Here is a 20,284-nt window from a genome sequence, read left to right as displayed (position 1 = left end):
GTTTCACTGAGTCCCTGTCTCTCTGAATAAGGTAGAAGAGACATTTAAGATGATTCCTGACCTCAACCTTGGATCATGGACATACATGCATGCATGTACAAGAGAACCTACATGATTATATACACACATGCAAAATGAATATATACATATACTACACACACATGCAAAATGCATATATACATATACTATACACACACACACATACTTGAAAATGGGAAAATGCTTTAAAATGGAAATGTCTGGGGCTGGAAATGTAGCTCAGAGTGGCTGCCTAGCATGAGAAGAAATGGGGTTTATTTCCAATGCTTAGGGGAAAAGGGTATAAATTACCAGATTTGAGGAGTAGGAAAGACTTTGGGCTATCTTGGGTTAGATGCATTATTTGAGTTCATTTCACCAGTATTTAGGTGTCAGAATGTTAGAATAGTCGTCACTATGGATGTGGCCCCCATTTGGACACTGGAACCCCAGCCAGTGTTTCCTGTGCTGTCTCATGCAGACTTGCAGCTGAATGCTTTGGTCTATTTTCTCACTAAACAGTAACAGCCAGGCCTACAGCGAGAGGCACTCTTTACATTCTATGGACGAGAAAAGGGGACGCTTGGCCATTAATTAACTTGCCTTGGGCAAACAGCTGGAATAGACCCTGGCTTCGACCCCCCCCCCCCCATTGGGTCCTGTGAACAAACGTGGTACGTGACAAGCTTAACAGGGGACTTCGGAGCAGTTGCTAAAGATGCCTCACAAGCATCTAAAACAGAAGGCGGTGTTTTTCCTGTGTGCTTTATCACAGAATCACGAGCAGGAGACGTGGTTCCCCTGCACTGTTTATTGTTGATTCTTAATGACGCAGAGCCTAGGAGGCCAAAGCCCAGGTGAGGATCTGGTGACTGGAATGGTGTGTCTCCATCTGTCCTTGAGATAAATGTGCCTGAGATACACATTTGGTTTGAATGAGAATGACTGACACGGGATCATGTATTTGAATGTTTAGTCACCAGGGAATATAACTGTTTGAAAGGATTCCTCTGCTCAATACAGAGGTTATACCATAAAAGGCCTGTGGCCCCTCTTCACTCTTTTCTAAACCCCTCCCTCTCCCTTTCTCCACTCCCCATTTTCCTTCCTGGACGAGATGGACAACTAACATTGGCTTTGAGGTTTCAAAGGCCCAAGCCAGTCCCAGCATTGCCACCCGCCCCCCCCCCCCACTTATCTGTCATGGATCACAATGTAGCTCTCAGCTGCTGCTCTAGCACCGTGCATGTTGCCATGATCCCCACCATGACGACAATGGACTAACCTTCGGAAACTGTAAGCGAGGCCCCAATTAAATAGATTCTTTTGGAAGAGTTGCCTTGGTCATGGTGTCTCTTTATAGTTACAGGACAATGAGCAAGGCTTGGATCCATCTCCATCTGCTGGACTCTTATTGTTAGCACAGGCACGTTCCTTTAGCTAGTCCTCCGTTTCCAGGAAGCAAGGGTTCCATAGAGCAGAGCTGGAATGCAGTGGCGTCTCTGGAAATGTTAGCTAGACAAATAGCTGATCCCTTTTTCCTCTATACAGCATGCTCAAATCCATATGGCCAAAAGACTTTTCATCAAGCTTCGGTCTGCTTGTCATTACCACATGAGAGTTTCTGTCCAGATGACCCTGCAAGCTGGCCACAAAGAAAGCTCTTCCCAAGTTTTCCTATAGTTCCTCACAACCCCTGGTCCATGATGGCTCTGCTCTCTTCCTAGTCACTAAAGCCAGATGGCGGGGAGACATTGTTGCTCTGGTCTGGCCTTTCTTATCCCCAGTCACTAAATCTCTCAGATTTTACTTTGCCTTTTCTGGTCTTTGGAGATTGCCCCTCCCAGGGTACTTGTTTGTTATAATGCAGCAAGCTCATGCTTTACACTGAAACTGTTTCATTTAATACTTGTGGGAACTCAGTGAGGCCAGTGTTGTCCCCTTTATTCTTGAAAATAAAGAAACAAATGGAAAGATGCAATTCCTGTGAATCAGAGCTGGACCCAGCATTGAATTCGAGTCCAGTTAAATCCCTAGTCTTTTCTGAGAGGTTGACCAAAGCTCTTGCCTCAGCATCTTGTCTGCCTACCTTTGAGCTCCATGGTATCGCATGCCTTCCAGGCGATCACTGCATTCCCCATCCCTCATGCTGCACTTAGATCCCACGCTCTCCCATCTTGATTTATCGCGTCTGCCTACTTTCTCGGTTGGAAATCTCACTCAGACATCGGCCAGTCGCTTCTGGGACTGTGGTGTCCGACATGTCACCCAGCTTTCTCTCTGTCTTTGCTCTCTAAAATAGGCATATAATTTTATTAAGTTAAAAATGACGTTGGAGTTAGTAACTCCAGCACATTTAGCAGGATTAGAAATTATAGGAGAAAAAAAAAGTAATTTGAGGAAGACTTGATAGAAATTTGCCTTGGCCTTCGTTAAAATGAACACAGAGATGGATCTGCCTGTTCATACCCATACCTCACCCTATGAGATGAGAAAGAACACTGTATTAACCTTAATGTAGGTCAACCCAGCTCACCTGTTAGCTGCTGGCTCCCTTTCCACTCTCAGTACTTCGGCTTGGATCACACATTAGAAATAGTCTTTAAGCACAGGCTTTGCCATCACAGATCTGTTTTGAATCCCCCTCTCAGTATGGCTGTATCATGTTGAAGTTCCTTCTCTGAGCTGCCATGGCCTCACAATAAAATATAGCTAGGAATGGCCTATGGCGGTCTGTAAAGATGAGTATGTGTAGACGTCCACCAGTCAGAAGGGACACGGACCACAGTGTGAGGACTCAGAGGTCCCTGGTAGCTGACGTTCGTCATTGGGTTTCTACTTCAGGCTGAGGGTTCTTAGGAGAGCAGTGGAAGATACGCCAGAGGCTTCTGGGGCCTCAGTGTGCAGAAAAATCTTAGGATTGTTGGCTATCTTAGTAAGGTTGTAGGAGCCCTACTTTTGGCGGTCATACATATTAGTACTGAATTCTTTCAATGTGCTGCAGTTTATTATCTTGGCAAAATGCTTTCGTGGAGCTCAATGGACTTGCGATAAAGAAGGTAAAGAATAGCCTAGGATTATATATAGTGATTGGTATAACCCGGGAAGGGTTCACTGTAACGTGTCCTTGGCTTGCACAAGAAGCTTGAATCCTGCTGGACCCATTGCATAGGAAACAGCAAACACAGCAGTGCTATCCTGTAACAGGAACATAAGACTGGAGTAGTCTGGCCGTTTCCCTGAAAGAGACGTGACACTCCATTTGTATACGGCATTTTCTAGCACTGCCTCCTTAGAGGGTTTGCAGAGAAAACGCTTCTCTGAAGAGCGAGGTGTGACTACAAGGCTCTGCTTGGGAGTTACTTGTGATGTAGTTACTTATGATGTAGTCCCCAAGCAAGACGGACCCACTTTTCTAGAAAAGCTGGTTTTAGAATAATTTTGCAAGCGCCCCTGAGATAACAATCATAAAGAGACCTGTGGTTGTACAGTCACAGTTAAAAGACTGGAGAAACAAAGACCTTGTAATTATGTGGAAGTGCTATACAAACTCCCTCCCTCCACGTGTTCAGATTTAAGTGTACATATAATTTCCAGGAGAGGTGGACAGAAAATCCAGACGGCGGGGTGGTGTTAGAGTGTAAAAGAGATATTGCATAAGCTGCATTCAGAAGTCCTCAGTTTATACCTTTTCTGTAAAGGGGTGTGTTAGGAGTCACATGACCTAGTCTTGCTTTTCTCTTTCCTCCTCTTTCAGTTACAAGGTCCCACACATCCCAGACTGAATGAAGTTCAGCTTCCTAAGTGGCCAAGGTTAGCACTGAACTAACCTTCCTGCCTCTACCTCCCAAGCGCTGGGTACACAGGTGTGAACTACCATGCCTGATTATGGCTGTGCTTGAAACTGAGCCCAGAGTCTCAGTCATGTAGGTTAGCACCCTTCCAGCTGAGCCACATTCCAGCCAAGGCTTTCCTTTGACCTACCTCTGCAACCTTCCCCCTTTGACCTTCATCCTGGCATCCTGGACACCTCCCAGCAGCCCAGGGACAGCCCTGCCTGTTTCCTCAGTCTGAGGAGCTCTCCCACGCAGCTTTGCTCTCTCTGTCCCCGAGGTCCTTAGAGTAGTGCCAGGATGTACAGATATCCTGGAAATGTTTGCTGAGTCAACAGCTAAATCCTCATGCTGGTCACCCGTGGACTCTAGAACACATTCCTGCTGCCTAAGCTGCCTGGTTCTCACCATTCCCATTCACCTGCCTGCTCCTGGATTCCCGGCATTCCTGGTCCCTCAGCATCACCTAGTACCGCCCTTCTCTTCCCTCTCATCTGCAGGGCTGTGCGGGCCCGCCATCTTCTACCTTACTCAGTTATTTGGAAAATCAGAATTCTTCACTTGCATATATTGATAAACACTTTGGATTTTTTTCCTTTGCCCATGAATGAAGCTCATGCTTCTCCAAGTTCTCTCCAAGGTTTTCTTCTCTCTGTGGGTCAGCTAGTCCAGTGATTTCGAAGATAATATGGGTACGGTAATTTTCAAGTCCACCTGGCCAGTCCCAACCTGATTCACTCTCTCTCTCTGTACCAACTCGGGGAATTCTGGAAGATGTGGTTTCTTTGTGGCCCTTTTCAGCTTCCTGAGCTCTTGTTCACTCTTTGCCGGCAAACTCTCCACTGGTCACCTGCATTTCTAGGCTTTGTCTGTCCCATCCTAGGGCAAGATCTTGTCCCCCAGAGTCACTACTGCCACCCGCGACCTGCAGACTCTATGAAAACCGTTTTGGGGATGTTCATATGGAGTCCCAGCTAAGCAACGACTCTCTGGGCTCCCAGTCTTTGCTTCTTTTGGTACCCTACCACTGTCAGCTCTAGCTGTCAGCTTCCTGTTGTTAATAACAGCAGAGAGTTACCTAAGTGAAGGGCGAGAGATGGGCATAGTAAAATATTACAGCTGGCCTCGGAAGTGTGAATTAGAGGCAATTTTATGAGGCATGACAACTTTCTGGAGTTAATGAAACATTTGGCATGTCCTGAAACTGCAAGACCAGCCTATTGCCAGGAGATCAATCAGGGTGCCATCTCCCCTTCTATCTGGGATCCCCCATCACTTGTGTCTCTACGTGTGAAAGCAGGGTCAAGGCAGTTCCTTCTGGCCTTTAGGTCCCATGGTAAAGATTGTACAAATCTGCCCCACTCTCCTCAACCATTCTTAGCACTCCCGAGGCCACAGGATGAGCTCATTTATCTGGAGAAGAGCAGAAAGCAGAGATCAAGTTTAGCAGCCCGCTTTTGTAATGCGACCAGAGACAGCACTCTGAAGTGGGCCAATAGCACATGAACGCTTGAACGAAAAGCTTCCTCTGCTTAGCAGAAGCCTGAAGGCAAGCCCAGTGTGGATATCTAAGGGATACAGCGTTGGCCAGCATCTGTGGCATCCCCTTCATACACTCAGCACCCGGGGCTGGTCTGAAGGTATTGGCTAGAGCTAACTGTGGATCACAATGACATGAGCAGATCCCAAATCCATCCCTTTACTTTAAGGACTGTATTTCTTGGCCTCTCCTAATCACACGTTACATTTCCCTGGTCTCAGGGCCCAACCTTCCATCTGGCTACATTTCTGGAGCTCAGAAACTAGATGTAAGACAACCCCTGGTACCAATTGTACACGAGGGTTATTTAAGTCACCAAGTGTCATACTATCCAGGTCGTATTATCTTCTCACATGCTGGTGTGAATCTCCAAGCAGTCCCATAAGTAAGTAATAGGCTGGCTGGTGATAGCCAGTAACCTCTGCTGAACTCCTATTATCCTTGGCATGCTCGTTATTCACAGCCATCATTGTAATGGATGTTAGTGTTCCCATTTTACAGATGAGGAAATCCAGTCTTAAAGATACGAATGTTCCTAAGTCACACAGAAGGTAGATAGCAAGGCTAATGTTTGAATAAAACCATTCTAACTCTAAAATGCTTGTTTTAAGTGCTGTGATTGTAGTGCAAATGCCAAATGCTTGAGCAAATACTCAGCTCTGGGTAACTCCTGATGCCAGGTCACTCTCTTACCCTAAAGGATAATGAACGCCGTGAATGAGGTTATTCTCTCTCAGCACTGGCAGGTGGAAGCACCAGGCCCATCATATTTGTGAAGAAGCCGTCACAGCCCCTAGCGTCACTGTTTGCTCCCGAGCAGGTTGTTTTACCACTCCCAACCCAAGGCTGACAAATACTAAAGTGATCAGGACACATAATAGCATAATATCCAATAAATAGTCTGCTCAACCCAAATTTTGTTTTGTTTGCAGAGAATGGCAAATCTGTCCATTGGAAGCTGGGCGCTGATAAGAAGGTATGGGTTTGGGTGATGGGCGAACACCATCTAGACAAGCCCTACGACGTGCTCTGTGATGAGATCCTTGCTGAGAGGGCCCGTCTGAGAGCAGCGCAGGACTCGGAGCTCAGGTAGGCGAGCTGCGCCCCAGCCGGAGACTGGCTGCATGCTAAAGGGCAGTGTATCAGTTCCTTCTCATCACCGCTGTGTCAGAATACCTGACAAAAGCCGCTCAAGGAAGTAAAGGTTTCTTTGTCTCAAAGTTAAAAAGGAATAGAGTCCATTGTGGCTGGGGAGGCACAGTGGCAGGGATCTGGTCACATTATACCTGTGGTCAGATGGCAGAGTGAGCAGAAAATGGGGCTGGTGTATAAAACATCAAGACTGGCCCGGATGACACACTCCCTCCAGTGAGACTCCACCTCATAAAGGTTCTGCAACATTCCCACATAGCACTATCACCTAGATCCAAGTATCCAGCCTCGCCAGCATATGGGGCATTTCACATTCAGCTGCAACACACTGTAGTGATACCTCCTGTTCACAGCATGTGGTAGGAGAACACAGTGACACTTGAGGGTCAAAAGAATCACTTTAGGTCTTCCCAGAAAGCTCGCTTGAGCTTTCAGCGATACCCTTCTGGCCTGCAGTACTGCCCAACAACTGCTTGGGCTCACATGGACATCCCAGGGCTGATTTGCATGAGCATGCTGGCTCCCCCTGCTCTACCTCTGCTCGGTTAGGTTAGCATCTTCCTGGAGCAACATCATAGGATGCAGCCAGCTGTGGGCAGCTGGATGACAGAGTCTGCGCTATGCCAGGCACCAGGAATGCAGAGGGAGTCAGAAGAATTCATTCCAGCCTAGGAGGGAAACAAGGCAAAATGCACAACCAGTTGTTGCAATGCAGACACAGGCTTGGCTGAGGTGTAAACAGAATCGCCCTGTTCCAGGTGGGAGCCCAGCATTGTGCAGCATAGAAGAGGGGAAATCGGAGTTGAGCCTTGAAGAAGAGTTGGTTATCCAGCTATAGAAGGTTAGGAGAGAAATTAGAGGATGTAGTCAGGATTTTGAACAGCTCTGTTGGGAGTGGTGAAAGCTTCTGACTGCTTGGGGTACACCATGTATACCCCTAGAGATGGGGTGATGCTTTAAGGTACCCTGAGGGCTGGGTATAGGAGTCTGAACCTCTTCTAGGGGCAGTGAGAGTTTCATGAGAAATTGACATGGTCAACTGGACACGAGTGACTTGGAACAGAGGCAGGTGATTATCACCTCTGCTGGGTACCCTCCTCTAGTTCTGGGCAGCCCCATTCTGAGCTGGTGAGCTGAACAGATGTGGGGAACCAACTTCAGCACCCTAAGACTAATAGTGTCTCACTCCAGTTCTCATGAGGTCAAAAGTATAAATGAGCATATAAAACAGCAATGCAGGGATAGTCTTTGGATAGCCATAAGAAGGCAACCTGTACTGGCAACCTAGCTGAGCCAGGAGCTGGGTAGCCTGGGGTTCAAATTCTGACAAAACCATTATGTGGTCTTGGGTAAATTATAGTATTTCTCTGAACATTTTATTACAATGCAAGGACAGCCTCAGATGGTGTTATAAAGATTTAGGTAATGTTTTTAAAGTTCTGGTCAAAGACCTACCAGATGATAAGCATTACAGTCAGCAAGCTGCTGCTGTTTTCTTCTTGGTTGGATTGTAGACATCTACTTGGGAAGGCCTGTTCCTTTCGAAGGATGTTTTGCTCATTTCCCCTTTGTTTCTCGGCAGGAAAGCGCAGTCTGCAGAAATCACCAATAGCTTGAGAACAAAGTCACAGAACTGTGTTCAGCCAGAACTACAGAAGCTGGAGCCTCAGAATGTCACCAGGAAAGCAGCTGCAGAGGAGACATCAGGGCAAGGACCCAGAACAATACCAACCAAGAGTGAAGACAAAGCCCACGTGAGTCTCACCACTGTGCAGAGTCCCACAGTCAGGGCGGCAGAGGCAAGCAGCCACTGGCACAATGAGCATGCTCTGGAGCTCAAATACCCCCAACCTTTAAGGCCTTGCCATTCACCTTACATTGCGGGGTAGAGACTTTTTTACTTTGTACTTCATGAGTACAGTTAAGCATTACCTTTTCCCCCAATGGGGCCAGTACTAAGAAGAAACTCTAGTAAAGTTAGACATTTTAATATGTTTTCAATTTTCCCCACGTCTGTAGCATGGCTTTGTTCATTTGTTTGTTTGTTTGTTGTTGTTGTTGTTGTTTTTCTCAGTAAAAGTCACATAGTAAATAAGGTATGGTTTGTGGGCCAAACAATCCTTGTCATGACTGCACACACATGAGCAAGTATTGTTGTGGTCCAATAAAACTTTATTCCCAGATACATCACGAGCAGGACTCAGCCCATTCCCAAGTTAGATTGCATTCTGTTGAGTCTTCCTTTTCTTAATGAACAGGCTCTAAACATGAGCATCCTTTTGGCTTCATGGATTCTGCATGGGATGTAGAATTTTATGCTAAGAACTAGTGTGAATTCTTTTATGGACCAGGTACTTTAGAAAGCTCAAATATAATTTGCTTCTTGGATTATAGTTTGGAAGAACAATAAAATGCATTATAAAGTACAGTATTCTGCCAGACATTTAATTATGCTGTGAATTAACAGAGGATTTGCTACTGTTTGACTTACATTCACATCCACGTGGGTTGTATGTGACTAGGGAAGCTGCCCGAAGCTCACTTAGAGGCTGGCCCACGGGGATATGGTTATCTCTGTTCTGCCTACTTCTGAGTCTGATAATATTCTAATCATTAACGTGTTTCTAGGGTTATTATGTGGCAAAGGCAGAGCAGGCTACAGAGTGTCTCCATTAGCACTCACAGCACTGTGAGCTAGCTACCACTTCTCTTTGTCTGTTTTACTTGTTTTTTATGTACTCTGTGCACATGTGAGCACCACAGGTGTATGTGCATATATGTGAAGGACAGAACTCTTTGGTGTCATTGTGAAGAAAGTCATTTACCTCATTTTAGATAGTCTCCCATTAGCTTGAAACTTAACAGTCAGACTAGACTGGGGGGCAGTGAGCAAGACATTCTCATGCTTCTGGTTCTGCTTCTGCAGTGCTGGGATTGCAAGCATGCATCTCCCAACTTCTCTCTATGGGTTCTGAGGATTGAACCGAAATTCTCACACTTGCAGAGCAAGTGCTTTACTGACTGAGCCTTCCTGAAACGTCCATCTTTGTTTGTCTTACAAGTGAGGAGTCTGAGGGTAGCCTTGGTTAGGCAGCATGCTGAACGTCTCGTTCATGCCTAGGTCTTCATGGTTCCTACGTTACTCCTTAATTGTCAGTTCTTTTTCAGAGATTTATTTATTTGTTTTTATATTATGTGTATGGGTATCTGTGTTTATGTATGGGCGTCATGTATATACGTTGCCTAAGGAGGCCAGAAGAGGGCGTTTATAACCTGGAGCTAGAGTTACAGACAGTTGTGAGCTGCCATGAGGGTGCTGAGAGCCAAACTCAGGTCCTCTGGAAGAGCAGCCAGTGCTCCTAACTGCCAAGCTGGCTTTCTGGCCCCCCTCAACCATTGACCTCTACTAGTGACTGTGTCCTTACTGTGCAGACTATGAAGAAACGCCACAAATACAAGACTTGTAGTCTTTAGTACAAAGTTCTAAAGTTTTGCTTTTGAGACCTCGCTGAGGTCTTCCTCCTCTTCTCAATCAAACTTTCTCATACTCAATGTGCCCTCAACATGCCTTACACTAAGCCCCCGCCAAGCCACTCTCTTTCTAAGACCTCTAAAATGAAGAGCAGTAGCAACAGCCAGAGCCCCAAGAAACCCAGGCGTGCATGCTTATATCTGTGCTGGAATTACATCGCCAGAGTAATTACATTTTTCAAAACTAGGATAAAAGGTTAAAACAGACACTAAACATCTACCATGATCAGACTTGTTCAAACGTGTCATAAGCTTCCCTGGCATGCATGGCATGGTGCCGTCCCGCTCCTTTGTCTGCTGGAGTTTCAAGTGGGAAGTGATGAGGAGGGGAAGGGAAAGGGAAGCATCTAGACTTAAGAAATATGGAGGTTGACAAAGTTTTTTTTTTTTTCTTTTTCTCTTTCTGCTTTCCCCGTGTTGGGGGAGGGGGTCCTGCCAAGTTCTGTTGTAAAGTTTGCTCAGGTTCCCTTAGCAGTGGGGTGCTCAGAGAGGCTGCCATCTTTCCATATGGAAGGCAGGCTCCTGCTTAATATGTAGAATCCACTTAATGGCATGTTTATATTTTGCTTGTAAACCTTGCCAGTGTAAACTACCGCGTCTGTCATGGTTTGGTATGGCAGCAGAGGGAGACTAGTAATATCAAGGAGAGTTCTGGGGAATGGGTAAAAGATATAATTCATACAAATGTACCAAGTTAATCCCTAACACCTGCGGGTTGATTCCCTCACCTTCTCTTTCCCAATAATAGTTTTAACTCACAGACAAGGTTAGTGTCTCAAGCCTGATTTAATTACTAAATTCTATTTTTTTTTAAAAAAAGCATCAAGATAACAAAGTTGGAGTAAAAATAACCACTGCCACCAGGAACTGTACTGATGGGGAGGTGTGGAGAGGTTTAGCTAATGTTTAATGTCGAATGGTAATAAGTGCTCTGAGGGAAATTACGGGTTTCCACACATCCCCATTACATCAGGGCCTGGGCCAGGGCTTCCTGAATGACCTTCAGGAGACCTTGAGTGTGAGATGGCAATGAAGCATTCCTGGGGCAGCAGTCCAGCCAGCAGCAGCAGAGAGAAAGATTTGTGGGGATCAAGCAGAGGAGGGAGTGTGAATGTCTTGTCACACTGGGAGTAGGCAAGGACTGATGGGAAGGAGATGTCAGTATTTTACTCTGTTTCAGGGAATAATTGGAAATCATCAATGAGTTTTGAACAACTTTGTATTTTGAAGAGAATTCTTCAGTTTTGTATTACCATAAAGTGCAGGGACAGGTAGCACAGCCAAGCCTTCCTGTCTAAGAAGTGGAAAGCCAGCAGCAGCAGCAGGGGCTCCTGGAAGCGGAGCTGGGGTTTGGGCACAGTGGTAGATGGGGGAGAAGCTTATCTTCAGAAGCACACGCAGTTCGCCTTAGAGCATGTTCTCTGGCTGTCATTTCCTTTCCCATTCATTCCATAACTTCTGACATGTAAACAAGGGAATTACAAGAATCCCTTTTATAAAATGAAGAAGTTGATGGTCAAAGATATGCATCCAAATCACAGGCCTGAAACGCCTTGTCTTGCATATCTGTGGGATATTTATCTCAGTCCCCACTCCCATAATAATTTTGGTATGACTTTAGACGTGACAGAGACATTTGTCACCAATCCTCACACCTTTTCCGTGAGATGAGAACTCCTGAGGAAGGAGGCTAGAGTAAGGAGGGTCATCCGATATGTTTCTAACATGAAATCAGTTGCCCAGCGAAGACTTTCAAGTTTTAGCTGCAGTTTATTCTAACTCTGGAACGAAAGGATATTGTCTTTAAAATTCCATTGTCTTACCAGACCTAAAATCTGTTATGATGAAAAAGTATCTCTAAATGCGTGTGCGTGTGTGTGTGTGTGTGTGTGTGTGCCCATGCTATGCCAGGCGTGCTGCTCAATCATTCTCTATCCTATCCCTTTGAGACTCACGCGGGTGTCGTTTGTCCATGGCCGGAGTCTAGCCTTTTGCTTCTCACTCCCTGTGAGCTTTGTGTGCATCATTATAGCTGCCTGGCTGTTCTGCATGGGGTGAGAAATTAAGTGTCTGTGGTAGAGTTTGGTCCTGGGACTGTCTGGGTGAATCCCATAAACTTTTGGGGGCCTCTGGTTTTTTTTTTTTATCTATAAAGATAGGGAAGTAATAGAATATGTGTGTCATGAAAACAGAAGGAGAAAAGGGACAGCAAGGGTGGACAAGGGGGACAGGAGAGAGTAGTAAATTGAAGAATAAGCGAAAGATATGAAAGAGATTTTCATGAGACATGAAAATGCCTTGGTGACCCTATTTCTATATATGCAGATTCAAAGACTTAATTCAAATGCCTGTGCTGTTTATCTCCTGCGCTTGGGTACACATCATATGAGGGAATGCATTTCTTTACAAGTCCCAGTGAGCAGGAGGGTTGTTTTCAGTAGGAACAGAGGAAGGCCAGCCCGGGCCGGCTGCCCGTGTCCTCCCCGACTCCATGCTTCGTTGCCCTGTACTCTAGGCCTGGATTCCATGACTTCGCTCCGTCCCTGAGCGACTGTTCCATGGTTCAGCACATGTAATGGCGAGTCTTGGAGAGCCTACAGGGGAGACATAAAACAAGATCTCCCTCTTACAGAGTTTTAGTTCTACTGGGGAGAAGGGGAGCAGCTTGAAGCCAAGGAAGAGGCAGGGTTTGATCCGGTTTCAGGAGGGAGTGTGCACTAGTTTGGGTATGGGTGGGATAATGGGAGAGGATAGCATGCTGGAAGGGCAGGTGGGTGAGGGAGAGGCTTGGGGAGCAGAATGTCAATGGTGTGGAAGCATAGATCATGTGCGAGGGAGCTAGGGAAGAGAAGATTCTGACTGGGATCAGGCACGTAGGCTAGGACCCAGGGGGCAGTGATGCCAAGAATTTACATTCTGCCGGTGGAAGCAGGCTTGTCTTGGGGGTTGGTTTCATTACTGTAAAAACAAATAGCAGTACACTTAGTTCACTGAAATAGTTCTGACTGAAATAGGCTGGGAGCCTGGGGTGGCATGACTAAGGTATGTCAGGCTGAAATCGTGTTCCATGAGCTGCTGTCTGGTGGTTCTGGAGAACAACTACCCTTGTTAGGACTCTTGACCAAACAGGCCATCTAAACACCATATTCTATCTCCGCCGACCAGGGCACATGAGCTGATGGTATTGGTTAGGGAACAATTGGCTCCTGGAGGTGGCTTATAGTCCTTCTCTTTCTATGTGATGAAGCCTGTTTCCTGCCTAGAATCTCTCTGATTTCCTATCTGCTGTGTCTCTCTGGCTCCCATTGGAGAAAGTTCTCTGTTTTTAACAGTTCAAGTGTCCTAAGGGACAATCCAGGATAATTTCTCCACTTGTATCTATCGTTGTTTGTAATTAAAGTCTATAAGTTCCTTTTGCCATCTAACCTAGGTGCTGGGAATTGCACTGTGGCTACCTCTAGAGCTGTTCTTTCTATCATGCCTATAAGGACCAGGCTCAATAGTATATGCCTTCCACTTATCAATCCAAACTTCTAGGCCAAGATGTGTTTCAGAATTCAGATCATCTCAGACTTTTTTTTTTTTTTTACAAGAAATGTGAATACATGACCCCATATTGGGTTGCATAATTAAAAGCAGGCGATACAAAATTTTGCAATAGTGCAAGGACGGTGAACTTACAATGAACAAATATTAATTTAAAATCAAATGTCTAATGAATCCAAGGAGCTTCCGGTAGAACTCACGTTGGTTGTATCTCATGACTTCAGTGAACTTAACCATGTGACCACCATATTCCCATCACTGTGTGAGACTGCAGTGGGCACTGCTGGGAATATCTTAACTCAGGATCGGCAGCATTGTGTGTTCTCAGTTTCAGCTTTTACTGTACACACAATGATTTTTTTTTGTTGTTCTTTTAGAAGCATAATAGTTTAACTGTGGAAAACACAGGCTTTCAGTTTTTTCCTATAGCCATCCCTTAATATGTGCAAATTAGCACATCTCTGGATTCTATAATTAGAATGTTTGATTTTAAAGATTGCAGTTTGAGTTGCTGGCTTTAGTTTTATATAAAAAATTTTGGCTTGGGATTAGAACAGAATTTTGACTAATTTTTGAATTGGCCCTAAAAGTACCCCCTGCCTCTTGTACTATGTATTGCACTAGGTATTCTCAGTATTGGTGACCATAAAAGAAATAGTGTTTAACCCTGAAACACACTGAAGATGCTCTCCAACCTGAAGAAGCAAATATACAACCTATCTTGAACTATTTATGCAAAAAACTCATTAGTGTGCCAGTTTTCTTTCATCTTTAACCATTGGTAAAATTCTATGTGCACCAAAGAAATGTTTCTCTTAGTCAGGGGTGATACAATTAAGGAATCTCAGAAGTGATGCTCTTTCCCACTGTGCGAGACAGCTGTGCTCCTGAGCAGAGAGCAGATCACAGTGTTCACGTAAGGTTTGTGGGTCTCTGTCACTGAACTGGAGGTGATAGTCAGCGGTAGGACTTCCCTGTCATCCAACCGGGTTCTGATAGGCCAGTTGGGGACCAGATGCCGTTTCTAGGCAATTCAAGTATGCTGAGGGGTTAATAGAAAACAGAGGATGAGAGACGAGGCACTATGTGAACCCCCAACTCAGAGAATTCGGTGGAAAATAGTTGGACCCTGCGACTGTGTCGAGCTTCTTGGGGATACTCAATAGGGACAGCTATCTGAATGGTCTCCATGTTTCTCCTGTTTCCTGTAAGAGAATTTGGAAGGACAGAACAGGAGAATGGCAGGCTACATTAATTTTTAAGATAAGACCTTTGTGTTTCTCTGCAATGTGTAGTTTGGGACCTTATTAATATCAGGAAACTGTCTTTGTCCCTAAAAGGAACCTTGAATAAGACTATATTTGCTCAATTTTAGAATTTTATCTCTAGAGAATTGTGCCACTAGTTCTGCAGAAATGACCTTCAGAGCCAGCCAGTGATATAGCTAAACAGGGGATTCCAAAACTGGGGTTATATGTGTAAGAGCTACACAAAAGTAGTCCCCTCAACATTCCATCTTGGAAGAGGTAAGGGCCCATGAGGCCCCACCCATCCCTGAAGGACTGTAGACAATTAATGGTGGCTGGGGGAAATGGGTGTCATTTTCTTCCTTGGTGTATCCCTGACCCATTAGCTGCTCTTACTCTAGTTCATCTCCCACCCACATTCATGCAAGTAACTAAATAAACTCAGTGAGTATCCCCTGGTCCCCCAGAAACATCTGGGTTCAAAGAAGTGCAACTAAGTAAAAGGTAAAAAAAAGAAGACCTCTCAGACAGCTTTTCTTTATCCAAAAGGAGTTAGAGTTAAGAGCTCTTGTCTCTCAGCAGCACGAGTCCCCACAAGCCACACTATGCACTTTGCCTACACACGGTCTGAGAGCTACCCACCAGGACACATTATGCCTGTACAGACATAATGAAAACCTTCCACCTAGCCCTTCCTTCTTCTGTACAGCCCTTCCAAACTATAGGTAAGCATGTTGTCTATCCCGAAAGCAGCCACTAACTATCCAGACTGGAGTCTGACTGTTTGCTTCTACGAAAGCTAGCTTCAGAAGTGAAAGACCAAGGGCTGGGATGCATCTCAGTATTGCTGTTTGTGTAAGATAAAATAGTGGGTGTGTCACATAAAGACAGATAGAGAACAAATGTGCTTAATGTGCTTATCTTTCTAATTCAAGAACCAAGAGACGAGCCATAATTGGAATCTAATGCAGTTACCCAAGTACTTTCGATGTAGCTAACAGAATTTAGGATAGTTTACAGAATATATTTTGTATACAATACACAAAATACTAGCACTTTATAAGCCATTTAAGCTGTTCTTTTTAAAAAGAGGAAAAAAACCCAAAAAGCATCTGGCATAAGATACTAATGTAAACTAACTTAGGAAAGAGTGAAGGTACACTTCAGCACAGTGGAAGAATATAGTCTTGAGTGTTGTATGAAGTTGGTAACATGCCTTTCCTCAGCTTTGCTTTGTACTCAGCTCTTGGTGACAATATATGTTGTAGGTGTCATTTGCAGTGATTCACCCATCCAACTCATAGGTAGAATTGGGAGGAAGAAAAAAGAAATTTTGTGTCAATAGACCAAAGGTCAAGTTGAACACTTGGTGAGGGTCATTAACTCTCTCGGGCTGGGTTTCTTGATTCTAAGATGGGGTCTACGGTAGCTGTGTGTTGCTGAACTAGTGTGTAACTAAGACATAACATACAGGAAAGTGTTTTACAAAGTACCATGCGTGATATGAGTAGCCATTGTCTACTCTTGGTTGTGTTTTCCTCCACCCCACTAGTCAAGACTTCTTGAATAAGTTATGTTTTAAAGCCTGGTTATCCCCTCAGCCACAGTTCATTGTTTTATATCTTGACTTAGACAACTTCTTTATCTTTCTTTTAAAACTGTTTCATAGGTGTGAATGAAAGAACAGCTGGTGTGGGAGGTCCTACTGTCTATGTGCTGCTTTTATTGGTTAATGAATAAAGAAACTGGCTTGGCCTGATAGGGTAGAACAGAGCTAGGCGGGGAAGACTAAACTGAATGCGGGGGGGGGGGGGGGGGGGAAGGAGGCGGAATCAGGGAGAAGTTATGTAGCCCAGCCAGAGATGGGTGCCAGAACTTTAGGCTATAAACCACAGCCACGTGGCGAAACACAGATTAATAAAAATGCGTGGAATTAATATGTAAGAGTTAGCCAATAAGAAGCTAGAATTAATGAGCCAAGCTGTGATTTAAATCATATGGTTTTTGTGTGATTATTTCGGTTCTGGGCAGCCTCGATGAACAAGCAGTCCCCTCCAGCAAACAGCCTTTAAATCTTCACGTCTGAAATGCTTTGTCTTTTCAACCCTGCCAAGCGGATTGGATTTTCTGCTGTCTCCATGTTGCTGTGTAGGTCTGTAGGATGGATGGTGTAGGAGCAGTGGCTGAAGTTCTTTTAACATAGCCATTCTGTACTCTAATGTACAGATTAAACTAGAAACTAAACATGATATTTAATTTAAAGGTGTGTTTTTACATCAAATGTCATGTTAGAGCAGGTAGGTTGAAAGCTTGTGAACTGAATAACCCTTTCACAGGGGCATCCTAAGACCACTGGAAAGCACAGATATTTACATAATGTTTCAGAAAGGTAGCAAAATTGCAGTTATGAAGTAGCAACGAAAATAATTTTATGGTTGGAGGTCACCATAACATGAGAACTGAATTAAAGGGTCACAGCATCAGGAAAGGTGAGAACCACAGTGTTAGCGTCGGTTGCACTTTTCAGTTAGAGTGTTCCGTAGACTAAAATGATTTGCTAGAAGAACAAGACAAGTGGGGAAAATAGTTTTTGGTTTCCGTTGTCTTGAAGAGTGTTCTGGCAAGATCTCTTTTTTAAGGAGCACATAGCTATTTACAGCAATAAAATTGATATCCCACTTTTTACCTTGTTAGTCTACTAGTCTTGGAAATCTCTCTCTCTCTCTCTCTCTCTCTCTCTCTCTCTCTCTCTCTTTCCCTTTCCCTTTCTCTTTCTCTTTCTCTTTCTCTCCCTCTTTCCCTCTCTCTCTCTCCTGGTATTTTATAAGCAAAAGGCTAAATCCAAGTATTTCAAAGCTAAATATTATAGGCATGTATTAAAGTGATAGGGAAGAGGATGGTTACATCACTGACTGGCTAGCGAGATGAGAGACAACTAATGTCTGCAGTATGTGATGTCACTCTGTCTTGATTAGTAACAAAGCTGCATTTCATATCTTTTGGTGATTGAAGAAGCATTTTGTGAATTCATTGTGTATTTGTTCAGTCATCCAATATTTATGAGGCCCTATTAAGTGTGGGTTAATGTTCTGTTTTCTGTAGAAGACTCGGGAGATGTTGGTCCAAGCTGGCATGGTATTTACCCTTAAAGAAGTTATTATTCTAAATATTCTTCTATTACAGAGTAACAGGATTAAGAAGGATAGCAGAATAGGGTAGGTAAAAGTGCAGTCATTGATTTAAAAAAATTAAGATTTCAGTTTTATATTAACTCATTATTTTTATCTTCATTCCTAAACTATAAATTCTAAAAAAGCATTTCATTTATTGGAGTCTTCTGATTTGGTTGAAATGAAGAGGCCCTGGCATTTGTCTGATTGTATAACCCTATTTTTAAATAAAGTGAATGTTAAATGAATGGTTTTGCAAATCAATTTTATGAGTGAATATAATTAGGATAATCCTTCTTGTATGACACCTATTCTCCCGGGGGACTGCAGTTTGCAGCTTTATAATAACTAGGGCGTCAGCGGCATCAATCTATAACCCAGTTGCTTGTGTAGATGAAATTGCTATGCTTCCCGGTCTAATAGCGTTTAAAATATACTGTCATCTGTCCAACGCGATGAGCTACACTCCCGGACTTAATGGAGACCTTCATTCTGACTTGGCCTCCAGGCGGCTCTGCAGCTTTTGTTCTTCTTCGCTTTCTATTTCCCTCTTTATCTGGGAAATATCTGTGTATCTACTATTGAAGGAATTTTTACTTTCTTTTTTAGCAGAGGCAAGCAAGAAGCTGATGTGATTGCCTTAACTCCGGCCATAAATTTTTCAATATCTGTTACATTCCTTTGGGTAACAGGTGGAAGATGGCCAAGGAGGCTGATGGATGTGGGAGAAGACCCTTGTTCCCTCTGGGAGAATGAGCGGAGCAAGTTTTAGCTACAGGAAGGACATGGGCGTGAGTTTCTGCTGTCCTACCTGTTAACAGGTTCCCTCACCACTTTGGTGACACTTGACATAAAGGTCAAACAATACATTGAACAGGAAGTGCTTTATAAACCCACATTGTACGGGTACGGGGCACTTTCCTTCTATTTCTCCTATGTAGGGATAAGTGAAGAGAATACTGATCATCTTCAGAGAGGGCCAGTACAATCTCCAAGCAGTTCATTTTTCCTGAGTGCTTAAGAGGCAGGCACATTTCTGAGATTGTCTCCCTCTTATATAGGCATCATAAGCCATCATGTTTGAGCCTGTGAAGCTACATGGTTCTTAATGAAGAAGTCTCTTGGATGCACCATTTTCAGCCTAGTGCATTATACACAGTGCATTTTCTGGGCTGGTGAAGTCATATTGGTGTATCTGAGTGGACATGCTTTATGCAAGTCTGAAGTCCTTCGTTTTACTTCGACACTTTGAGACATGTCAAATCTTGGGTCACCTTGAAAAACAGGATTTTTACAAACATGGTTGATAGTATGTATGAAAAGCTTGACAGCATGGCTTCAATATATAAAAGTATTTGGGTAGAGTTATTCAGCTTTGGAGTGGTTATTAAAATTCAGTTCCATACTAAAGTAAGTCTACTTGAGATCCAACATGTGCACCTTGCTTTTGAAAACCAAACCTAAAATTTCAAAGGCAAAAAACCCTACAGCACTCTGAGCACATCGTTAGGTGGTATTCATGACCATAGGGCTCTCTTTGGTCTCTGGCATACTTTCCACGGCTAGCACCGTCTGGCACACTGTGTATGCTAAGCTCTCAGTTATTTCAAGAATATTAACAACCCTGCCATTTCTGATACATTCAAAACCAGTGAGCAGGTTGCAAATGCTAGTGAAAGGAGAAACAGAAAAAGTTTAAGGTAAACTTGTAAAAGTGAGCGCTGGGAAGGCAATGCTGTGTGTGCACTGGATAAGGGGCTCTAGAGGTCCAAGGTGCCACCCAAGGGGTTGAAAGTGTTACCCACGCAGGTAGCATCGCTGAATAAGGAATGAAATCTGGTGCAATGCACACATGGAGGAATAAGCGGGTCACTGTCAGATGTCTGGTAGCTGATTGCTAGTTCAGGAAACACTGAAGGGTCTGGGAGTTCAATAGCTGGGAGTACTGATGGTGTCTCTGACAAAATGTTGGTTCAAAAATATCTTGTTTGATGGATGTGTGAGTCAACTTAAAGGTCAGGCCATGATGACGCGTGGCTTTAGAGAATTTTCAAATCTCGGAGTATAAACAGGTCAAGTCCTGATTTTAAGAGTACAGCTAAGCACAATGGGAACATCATCTGTATCCCTGAGGAGGGATCAAGGTGGGATGCCTATCTGCCTCCTAGCTTTCAACACAAGAAACTGACCCTGTTTGGAACACAATGCTCCATTGGTCTTAAATCAACGAGGAAAGGGAACCTGTCC

The 20,284-nt window shown here is 44.2% G+C and overlaps 1 protein-coding gene across 2 annotated transcripts in view; it reads left to right on the top strand.

Moving 5' to 3' along the window:
- Sh2d4a (SH2 domain containing 4A) overlaps positions 1-20,284 on the top strand; it is a 58,448-nt gene that overhangs the window by 8,407 nt on the left and 29,757 nt on the right. For both annotated transcript variants that reach the window (XM_038328860.1, XM_038328859.1), the window contains exons 3-4: positions 6,324-6,480; positions 8,126-8,297. In XM_038328860.1, the coding sequence (XP_038184788.1) occupies positions 6,324-6,480; positions 8,126-8,297 (329 nt within the window). The remainder of the gene's footprint in view (positions 1-6,323; positions 6,481-8,125; positions 8,298-20,284) is intronic.

The sequence above is a fragment of the Arvicola amphibius genome, chromosome 4 (assembly GCF_903992535.2).
Source record: "Arvicola amphibius chromosome 4, mArvAmp1.2, whole genome shotgun sequence".
NCBI lineage: Eukaryota > Metazoa > Chordata > Mammalia > Rodentia > Cricetidae > Arvicola > Arvicola amphibius.
The sequence above is the reverse complement of the archived record's forward strand: the minus strand, read 5'-3'. Positions and strand labels throughout refer to the sequence as shown.